Genomic DNA, 10860 nt, shown 5'->3' on the forward strand with positions numbered 1-10860 from the left:
TAGGGTTTGTAGAGGGCTGTGGGGTGTGTGGGTACGTGGTGGGGTGTGTGCACATAGCTGTGAGCAAGGCTCCCCCAGGGGTGTGTGGGGGGCTGGGTGTGCGGAGGGGTGTGTGGAAGGTTGTGGGCGGGTGCAGTGTTTGTGGGGTATGTGATTTGTATGTGGGGGAGGGTGTGGTTCTGGGGTTTGCAGGCAAGTGTTTGTGGGTATGGTAGTGTGTGTATGGGAGCCCCCCATGCCCACCCCCCTGAGCCAGTCAGCACCTGCCCCCACTCTGCAACAGCCTGGAGCCCGTGTGCCCTGCAGGACCTCCCTGGCACTGTCAGCAGTGTACAGCCCCAGCCCCATCCCATGCCTACTCCGGACTCACCCTGGTGGGAGCAGATCAGCCAGAACCCACATGCACAGCCCCAACCCCAGCCCGCACCATGCTTGCTCCACACCACCCACCTCCCTTGGGCATGCAACGGGGCTGGGGCAACTCCATGGCTGGACTGCCTTTTTAGGCAGCCCAGGTGGCAGTGCCTCCTTCTGACTGCTACTGCTGCTGGCCTCAGCCTCATGGTACCAGCGGGGACCCATGCGCACAGCCCCGACCTGACCCGCCCTGCACTTGCTCTAGACTTGCCAGTGTTGAGCAGTGGAGCAGTGGTGACAGTCAGGCAGAAACTGTTCCTCAGTGTAAGAGAACAGCAACCCCTCCCCTTTGCTGCTGCTGGGCCCTTCTTGCTGCAGCCACCTGGAGTTCACACTGGGCTGCCCTGCATCGCCAGTGCTGTCACCGCTGCCTTCGGGCTGCCCAGGATGGCAGCGGTGGCAACACAGAGTAGACACAGGGCAGCCCAGTGCAGGCTTCAGGTTGCTGCAGCAGGAAGGACCTGGTAGCAGCAAGGGGGAGGGGGGCCGCTTTTCCCCCACCCAGGAACAGTTTCTGCCTGGCAGCCACCTCTGCTGCCACGGCTTACTGCTGGCGATTGTGGGGCAGGCCAGGGTGGGGCTGTGCGCAGGGGTCCCCGTTGGTACCATGGGGCTGGGGCCAGCAGGAGTGGCAGCCAGAAGGAGCCACTACCTAGAAAGGTAGTCCAGCTGCAGAGGCACCCTGGTCCCACTGCATTGCCCTGGGTGTGGCAAGACATGCCACAGCTAGATGGTGCCTAGGCCAGGTGGGACCAAGGGACCTGCTGCGGGCCAGACAAAGACCTATTTTGCCCATCTCTCACTTAGAGGCTTTGAGCATATCTACTGTTTCTAAGATGGCAGGTGCAGCCTTAAGGAGGAAGAAAGCTGGAGTTAAAATGTGCTGCCTGAAACTTCAGTCTAGAGACACCACTGTATTTTAAACGTGGGGACATGATAGAAGGTTGAAATATGCTTAGATTTGTTCAAATTATAGATTCTTGCTCAAAATCACAAACCAATTAAATATGCATTAGTTGGTTTGAACTCCCTAGTCTCCAGTTATTAAAGCACACTAAAACAAAACTGGGAGTTTCCACTGCATGAGCCAGGGAAGAGGGGGAACATGCTCTCTGCCCTTAGCAGAGGAGGAGGAATGTGTAAACTCTTTCTAGCACCCATGACTTTGTGTTGTTTGTCTCTAAACAAATGACTTTTTTCAAAGTGTTTTTGTTTCCTCCGACAAAGAGCAGCAGAAACCCTGTAGATTCCCCTCCCTTCTTAGAGGATTGGTTTCTACTGCTTTCATCACAGAGGAAAAATGCACTAGATAACCTAAATAGGTGGTTTGTACTTTTTTTAGTAAAGTATCAAATGTAACAATATCTTTACAGTCTTATAGGGCTTTTTGGGCACTTCTATATGAGACGTGTTAACGTGCATTAGCTTAAGTTAATGCACATTATGGGCACACAGCCCCCAAATCTCAGGTAAGGCTGCTGGAGCCAGCACAGTTGCTGGTCCTAGCCTCAGCTACTCCCACCCAAGGTAATCTGTCATGTGCCAGAGGGCGCATGACATGGGCATTTCCTGGGGACAGCTGGCAGCAGCACAAGGTTGTCCCCAGGAAACCAAACGTCCGTGCTCATCTGGACATTGCCAATGCATTCTTCGCATCCACCGTCACTATGGAAGATGTGTGGGGGCTAGAGAGAAAAAGAACACAAGATTCCTGTGGACATTGATTCGGGTTGTGATAGCACTGTTGATAGAAGACTAATGTTTGTCTGTGTATATTTTGGGGGATTGGGTATGTTTTTGAAAGTAGATCTGGTCCACAGGATGAGAGTTGAGCACCCCTGGATGAGGACTTTTCAGTTTAGAAAAGGGATGCTTGAAAGGAAACATAATGGAGGCTTACAACATTAAATGGTGTAGAGAAAAGAAATAGAGCTATACTATCAAAATACTAGAACTAGGGGACATAAAATGGAACTATAGGTAGTAGGTTTAAAACTAACAAAAGGAAGTGTTTTCATACAGTGTGTAATGAACTTGTGGAATTTGTTGCCACAAGGTAGTGTGGAGGCTTATATTTTAACCCTGTTTAAAAGGGGATTGCATACAACTCATGGAAGAAAGGTCCATCAGTATGTATTGAACACGATACATAGGGGCACAGCCTCTGAAACAAAACTTCTCACACCTCTGAATGCTGGAAGCTGCAGTGGGAGAGAAGCAGGGGGTGGAAAATTTTGGACATGCCCTTGGCATCCACCCTCCACCACTGTATGAAACAGGATGCTGGGCTAGGTAGATCTATGATCTGACCCAATAAGTGGCAGTTCCTTATGTTCTAACTTTGTTTAAAAAAAAATGATATCTTTCTTTTTAAGAGCATAACTGAGAACAACTCTGCTTCTGAGTCTTCAGAAGAGCTAATACAGGGTTACTCTTTTGGAGAAATATGGCAAGATCTTCTCTCACCTGAGCCACAGGTAAGTGGAACAGAGAACATTATGTGTATATACTGTATTTTGCTTTTTTTAAAATGTATACATTGTCTCTAAATTGTATAAGTGGATCTTAACTTGTTTATCCAGTGCACTGCAGACTGGAGACCCCATTTGTAAGCCCAGCTAAGTACTACTTAGCTATGGTGGAATTCTTTGCAATGCATTTCATAGTTAATGAAATGGAGAAGGATTTTCTTCAAGTGGTTGTTCATATACATGTTTTCCCTTTGGGTACTCATGTGCCTCAGCCACTTGAGCTTGGAGACTTTTTGGTGCTAGTAGTATCTATAAATGACATGCACATCTCCGTTCTCCATGTGCTCCACATTGAAGGCATAGAGGTCAATATGCAGAGGTGTAACAAAGTAGTTTGGTGCCCGGAGCAGCTACCATACACGGGGGCAGCATCAATTTCTGTGTAGTTCCGTGTAATTGTGCAGTGGCAGCCACTTTTTTTTTTTGCCCCCAAGTCAGCAGCTGGGGGAACTGTCCGGGTGCCCACCTTGTTACACTGCTGGCACAATCAGTTTCCCACTCTTCGGTTCTCCTCAGCTGCCCTGGCTTGCTTAAGAGGCAGCGTTCTTTCTAGTCTACTTGCATTTAGACTATGGCCCTTTGAACATTTTTTGCACCTATTTTTCTTCCTTATCATTTTCCCCTGTTTTCTGCTGTCCTTGAGACTGCTCTCTTGCTTGCTTCAATATAATTTTCCATTGTTTTTTTTTTCAGTCCTCCATCGTGTACTTTATTACAGCCACAGACCCTCTTTTAACAGTCGACCATGTAATGTTTCCTCCCCAACCCTTCTCACATCCTTTAAGTGTCTTTTTTTGTAATTGAAAATCTTTTGCTTTTTAAAAAGGTAGTCATTTCAGTACTACATCTGTCATTAAAACTTGTCAAAAACTCACGCCAAATTAAGAGTGGTTGTGAAAGGGTTAACATTGGACTGCACCCCCCGCACCCTCCCCTGTTTCCAGGAAGGCACAGAGAAACTAGCAGCCATCTTGTAGCACAGTATCTTCATGAAAAAGCCAGCTTTAGGCCATGACTCTGGAAAAACCCTTTTTTCCTACATTCTGCCTTTCAAAAGAACAAGGCACGTATCTTATTTGGGGACATGTGGCCTTGAACCCAGGGCCCTGGTCTGCCTGGCATAGTGGCTCACCCTGGTCTGCCGCTTCCCTAATGGATCATTGAGATAGACGCAGCTGGCCAGAACCCTCCATCTGGGCCTAGGTGTACACCCACACTCTGCCACTGAAGTGGCCAGCCAAAGTCAGCTGACATCTTACCCCTTCCCGTATAGGACCCTGGCCTGGAAGTAGAAGTGTTCAGGAAACAAGGTGCAACCTTGTACCTAGGCTGCTGCACCCTTGGATTGTGCTGTGACTGAGTCTAACCAATTCTTTGAATACCTGACCTAGCTAGCCTCCTGATATCACATTCTGCCTGACCTCTTGGACCTCCAGTTTGGTTTCCCAGATGGATCTCCTGGGATCTTATGGCTGCTTCCAACTCTGACCCAGACCTGGGTACTTACAGCCCATCACAAGTTGCCTGGACCACTACATGTGGCAAAGGGGGTTCAGCATGGAGGCAGATTCTGTACTGGTGCTCCCAGATCCAGTCAGGCCAGAACAGCTGGCAGATTGCTTTTGCTCTGAAGATGCTAAAAGATCAGGTCTGGCAGGTGTTGGTGGAGAATCAGTCCCTCTGCTCTCATGTCTACCAGCTCTACAGCGAGGTTTCCATGTGTCAACCTCCCGCCTGGAACCCCACTTACCCAACCCTTTACCAGCAAGGTACAATGGTGACCAGCTGTGTTTTCCACGGGTTCCTCATGCAATACCTCAGCCTATCCGTAGCCCAACCTGAGCTCTACTCTGAAAACACAGCAAGGGTGAGGTTAGTGGTTGGTCTCTTAACAGGAGATGCTCTGAAGTGGGCTGCACCTTTGGTGGAGCACAATAATCCAGTTCCAGATTGAAGAGCATGCCTCATGGACATCACAGCCATGTTTAGAGACCCTCACCCAGTCTGGACAGTGGAGACTGTGCTGTGGTTCCTACATCGGGGGAAGATTCTGTTATGGTGAATGCTTCCCTCTTGTGCTACTATGCAGCCCACGCTGATGGAGTGAGGCAGCCCAACTCCCTTATTTCTGCTGGGGACCACGGGTGATCAAGGACAAACTGGCTTGGTGGAAACACCCTCAGAATTTGAAGTGTGTGTGGACCTGGCTGTTCAGATTGACCTCTGCTTCTGGGATTTCAGAGAGGAAAAGAAACAAGCCTTGATCCCTCCAGGGCCTCACCGTACTGTGGTAACTCCCGACCCCATGCCAGCAGGTGGGGGACTCTGACACCCCATACCAGAAGAACGGGAACACCACCAGCAGTAGCAGTAGTGCCATGATGATGGGGCCCCCAGACAAAAGCACACCACATGCCCCCAGAGAAGAGGTCAAGGTGAATGAGTGATTCCAGGCCTGGTAAAGAGAACTGGCTCGGAGTCATCCAGAGTCCTCAAGGCATCCATAGCCCATGAAGTTTGTGGCATACCCAGCCCAAAAAAGGCCCAGTTACTGTTATCTGCCTACCTCCAAGTCCCAGGGCAGAACCACTCATTCCCTGTGATGACCATCCTGCTAGACTCTGGAGCTGCAGGTAATTTCATAGATGAGGGCATAATATGAAGGCTACAAATCCCGTGAAGGGGATGATACAAACCTGAAACCATAGAGCTCATAGATGGCTTGCCCCTGGCTTTGAGGCCTATGGGATGGGAAACCTCCACCCTCAAGATCAGTCTCCTGCTACACAGGGAAACTATATGCTTTGGGGCCATTTGCTCCCTGCACTACCCTTTGATTGTAGGGTGTCCCATCATCATGGCACTACTGCTACTGCTGGTGGTGTTCCTGTTCTTCTGGTAGGGGGTGTCAGAGTACCCCACCTGCTGTCATGGCGTTGGGAGCTATCATAGTACGGTGAACCGTACTATGGTAGTACCATAGTGAACTGGTTTAGCGCCTGATAATAGATACATAAACAAACACTCCTGTCCTTTTTCTTTTTAACAATCAGGACAGGGGCTCCCACAGGTGAAGTGGACCTGTGTATAAAACCCCAGGCCAGGTTCTCACCTAGGTACCTGCAGAGGGTGGAGAGTTCAGGTTCTGACGTAGCATGAATACAGCCCGTAGGAATTTTTGCTTCTGGCTGTAGGTTGATAGGACCATTGTAATATTGATGTGAAGGAAGAATGTCTGGGTTATTTTGTTCAAAGAAGTCTGTGAACTCCTGGTGCTTCCTGGGCAAATGTGTTCTGGAAATGGCACCTTTGGAGGGGCTGCAGCAGGCAGGCCTCTAGCTTGGATTGTAGGGGGATCTGTCCCCCTTGTTTTCCTACAGTGTTGTTGTGGGATAACGTCCAGTTCTACTGGTCCAAGGAGCACCAGCAAATGTGCAGGCACCTGAAATAGGCTGTCACCTCTGCCCCTGTGTTTGCCCATCCAGACCCTGCCCTGTCATTTGTGATAGAAACAGATGCATCTAGCACCACTATAGGTGTCGTGCTCTCCCAGTGGCAGAGCCTAGAACAGACCCTACACCCTTGCTGTTTCTTTTCCAGAAACTTTACAGAACGAAATTATGAGATCCTGGACTGGGAATGCCTGGCCACCTGCATGGTGTTTGGGGAAGGGTAGCACTGCCTTGAAGGAGTCCAACACAAGATACAGGTCCTCACAGATCAAAAGAATTTAGAATACTTTTGCAAGAATCTAGGATACTTTACCCAGGCAGAGCCTATGGTCCCATCCTCCACACAGACAGAGCCCATGACTCTAGGCTGCAAGGACTGCCTGGCATGTCTGCTGGAGATTGGGAGCTGGGGCACTGCCACCCCCACTTGTGGGATGTGCTTGCTGGTGGAGACTCTAGTGGACTGGGTGAGAGAGCTCTAGGAGGAGGTGAACAGGCTGCAAGTCATCAGGGAACATGAGGCCAAGATCACTGTGTACTGCCAGGTCCTGCACCTGGAGAAGGACACCAGGGAAACCAGGCAGAAGAACGGGTTTGAACAAGATGACCCAACCAATAGTGGGTGGAAGTTGGTCACATCAGGCCCAAAGCCACAAGGTGTATCAGTTGCTCCATCAATAGCCCTACATGACAGCTATGCAGCTCTCACAGCATCGAGGGACAGGGCAACCATGTCCTTTGCACTGCAAACAGGACAGAAACAGCCACTCCCACCAAGGAAACAAAGAAGGGTGATTGTCATGGGATACTCCCTCCTGCAGGGCACAGAAGGAGCCATTTGTTGTCCAGACCCTCTTGCTCAAGAGGTTTGCTGTCTTCCAGGAGCCAGGATTCGAGATGTTACGGAAAGAATCCCTAAGCTGGTCTGTCCTGTGAACTACTACCCCATGCTCCTTGTCCATATGGGCACCAATGACACAGCAAGAAACAACCCTGGGAGAATCATGGGTGACTATAAGACCATGGGGGCGAAGCTCAAGGAACTAGGAGCACAAGTGGTCTTCTCCTCAAGCCTCCCAGTCAGGGGCCGAGGCCGACAAAGGGAGGAATGCATTGAGGAAGTCAGCCAAAGACTTTGCAGATGGTATCACTGCGTAAGCTTCGGATTCCTTGACCTTGGTATGCAGTTCAACAGCAGTTGTCTACATGCAGGAGACAGTATTCACCTAACAGACAGGGAGGAAGCTCTTCTCTATGAAAGTCGCTGAGTTGCTGAGGAGAACTTTAAACTAGGCATGTCGGGGGAGAGGGAGGGAGGTTTGACTGTTATATATGAATCCACTCCTGTACATGAATCTTCTTCCCATGATGACCCAAAAAAGGGCATCGATGTAGTGGACACCCAGGTGAGCACCTGTACCCTAAGATACTCACATAGTGACAGAAAACCTGAGGTGACTAGAGGGGAACTCAGGTGCCTTTATGGGAAGGCCAGAAGCATGGGCAATAAACAGGAGGAACAGACTCTCCTCCTAGCAGATGAGGAATTTGACCTCATTGGGTTGACAGAGACCTGGTGGGATGAGACATATGATTGGGCAGTGGATATTGAGGGCCGTAAGCTCTACAGGAAGGATCAAGCTGGGAAGAAGGGAGGAGGAGTGGCCCTCTATGTGAAAGAGTAGTACCCTTCCCTGCAGGTCACGTTGGAGTGCAGGGAGAGGTCCCTTGAGACCCTCTGGGTCAAGTTACAAGAGGGTTCAGGAAAGGGAGACCCAATGGTGGGAGTCTACTACAGACTTCCTTCCTAAGAAAAGGAGGACAGTCAGGCATTCTCCTGGGAATTGACTGAGGCAGCCAGAACTCAAGACCTGATTGTCATGAGTGACTTCAGCTACCCTGACATATGTTGGAAGGACTATTCGGCCAGTTCCAGCAAGTCAGCCAATTTCTTGGCAGCTATTGATGACCTGTTCCTGTCACAGGTTGTTGAAGGACCAACTAGGGGTACAGCCACTCTGGACTTAGGTCCCCTACCAAGGTCCCCAAGGGGACTTTGGTAAGCACTGAGGATTGGAGGTACTCTGGGTGACTGTGATTATGATCTCATTAGTTTCACCATCCACTGAAGGTCTAGGATCCCAATCAGTAGAATGGTAGTCCTGGATTTCAGAAGGGTAGACTTTGACAAACTCAGAAGGCTAGTTGGAAATGCCCTTTGTGACCAGTGACCGGACAGTTTGTGAATTCAGGAGCACTGGTGCCTCCTCAAAGGAGCAATTCTCACTGCCCAAAAAGAGGCCATTCCCACAAGATCAAAAAGTGGGAAAGGAGCCAAGAGACTTGCTTGACTTTTGAAAAAGAAAAAAGACGCATATAATCAATGGGAAAAAGGTTCAGCAACCAGAGAAGAGTTCACTTATATAACCAGGGTCTGCAGGTATGAGATACAGAAAGCCAAGGCAGCATGGAGATCAAGCTGGCATCTAAAATAAAGGACAACAAAAAGTCCTTCTACAGGTACATGGGAAGTAAAAAAAAATCGAGTTGCACTGTGGGACCCCTACTGAATGCGGAGGGACAGCACGCAGTTGATCCCCACAAAAAGGCAGAGCTCCTAAATGAATGCTTCACATTGGTATTCCAGAAGGCTAATAGAAGCTGAGTACCTGTCCAGAGGCCTAGGGAACATGGGGAAGCCAACAAACAACATGTAATCAGTCCCGAACAGGTGAGGGTCCTCTTAGAATAATTGGACATTTTCAAGTCCAGTGGGCCAGATGACCTACATCCAAGAGTCCTGAAAGAACTGGCTGAACTCACAGTAGGGCCTTTGGCAAAGATATTAAAAAAATCATGGAACTCGGGGGTGGTCCCGGACAACTGGAAGAGGGCCGACATGGTGCTCATCTTTAAGAAAGGGAGAAGAGATGACCCTGCAAACTGTAGACTGGTCCATTTTACTTTGGTCCTAGGAAAAACTTTTGAAAAAATTGTTAAAGATGCCATCAATCACAAGCTTGTAACTGACAGGACACTAAGAAACAACCAGCGCAGCTTTTGTGGAGGGTAAAACACACCTGACAAACTCTGGTGTCTTTTGTCAACCAGACAACCAACCAGCTGGACAAGGGACATGAGGTAGACATCATTTACTTAGATTTCAGCAGGGCCTTTGATTCTGTCTCTCATAAAATTCTCTCAGCTAAACTGGAGTGTACTGGCTTTGACCAGCCTACAGTGAGGTAGGTGGATAACTGGCTTAGAGGCTGGTCCCAGAGAATTGTAATTGATGGGGTGGCCTCACCCTGGAGGACTGTCTCCAGTGGTGTCCCACAGGGATTGGTGCTTGAACCCATGCTTTTTAACATATTTATTAATGATTTGGATGAGGGGTGGAATGCTTTAAGATTAAGTTTGCAGATGATACCAAGCTGTGGGGAAATGCAGGCACACCAGAGAATAGGGTAAAGATCCAGGATGGCCTGGAGTATACCATACTTAGCCTGCACTTGCAGGGAGGCAGATAGAAAGGCCAAAGCAACTACAGAGCTGAGGCTGGCCACACAAATTAAAGATGGCAAGTCTTTTTTTTTTTAGGTATGTAGGAAGTAAAAAGAAGGTGCAGGGCAGCATAGGACCCCTATTGAACAAGCAGTAACAATTAGTGATACAGCAGGGGACAAGGCAGGGAGGACAAGGCTGAGCTTTTCAATGAATTTTTTGCCTCAGTGTTTCTGAACAAAGGTCAAAACAAGTCTCCTAGTGGGTTCTTAGGTGGGTATCAGAGGGACACCAGCCCACCAACAGTTGATGCTGACTTGGTGCAGTGTCACTTGGATGGACTGGATGTGTTCAAGTCAGCAGGCCTGGATGAGCTGCATCCGAGAGTACTGAAGGAATTGGCCAGTGTCATAGCAGAACCACTGGCACAGCTGTTTGAGAGCTTGTGGCACTTGGGTCAGGTCCCGGAGGACTGGAAGAGGGCCAATGTGGTCCCTATTTTCAAGAAGGAGAGGAAGGAGGATTCAAGTAATTATAGGCCAGTTAGTCTCACCTCTATCCTTGGAAAAGTCTGAAAAAATTATTAAGGATCATATTTGTGTGAGTCCAGCAGGAAAAATAATGCATCAGGGCAACCAGCATGGTAGATCATACCTGACTAATCTGGTTTCTTTTAATGACAAGGTCACAAAACGCTTAGACGCAGGAGTGTAGAGGTGGATGTTGTTTACTTGGATTTTAGTAAGGCCTTCGATACGGTATCTCATTCCATTCTCAGAAATAAATTAAGAGGCTGTGACTTAGATGATTACACAGTCCGGTGGGTGGCAAACTGGCTAGAGGGTTGTACCCAGAGAGTGGTGATGGATGGGTCAGTATCGACTTGGAAGGATGTGGGCAGTGGGGTCCGCAGGGCTCGGTCCTTGGACCGATACTCTTCAATATCTTCATCAGTG

General features: G+C 49.0%; 1 protein-coding gene across 1 annotated transcript in view; it reads left to right on the top strand.

Annotated features, from left to right (window-relative positions):
• Nucleotides 1-10860, top strand: part of NFE2L3 (nuclear factor, erythroid 2 like 3) — a 39744-nt gene that overhangs the window by 15765 nt on the left and 13119 nt on the right. Inside the window, exon 3 of the mRNA XM_019508546.1 lies at nt 2793-2894. Within this exon, the coding sequence (XP_019364091.1) occupies nt 2793-2894 (102 nt within the window). The remainder of the gene's footprint in view (nt 1-2792; nt 2895-10860) is intronic.

The sequence above is a fragment of the Gavialis gangeticus genome, unplaced genomic scaffold, assembly GCF_001723915.1.
Source record: "Gavialis gangeticus isolate Ggan-Ray unplaced genomic scaffold, GavGan_comp1, whole genome shotgun sequence".
NCBI classification, from domain to species: Eukaryota; Metazoa; Chordata; order Crocodylia; family Gavialidae; genus Gavialis; species Gavialis gangeticus.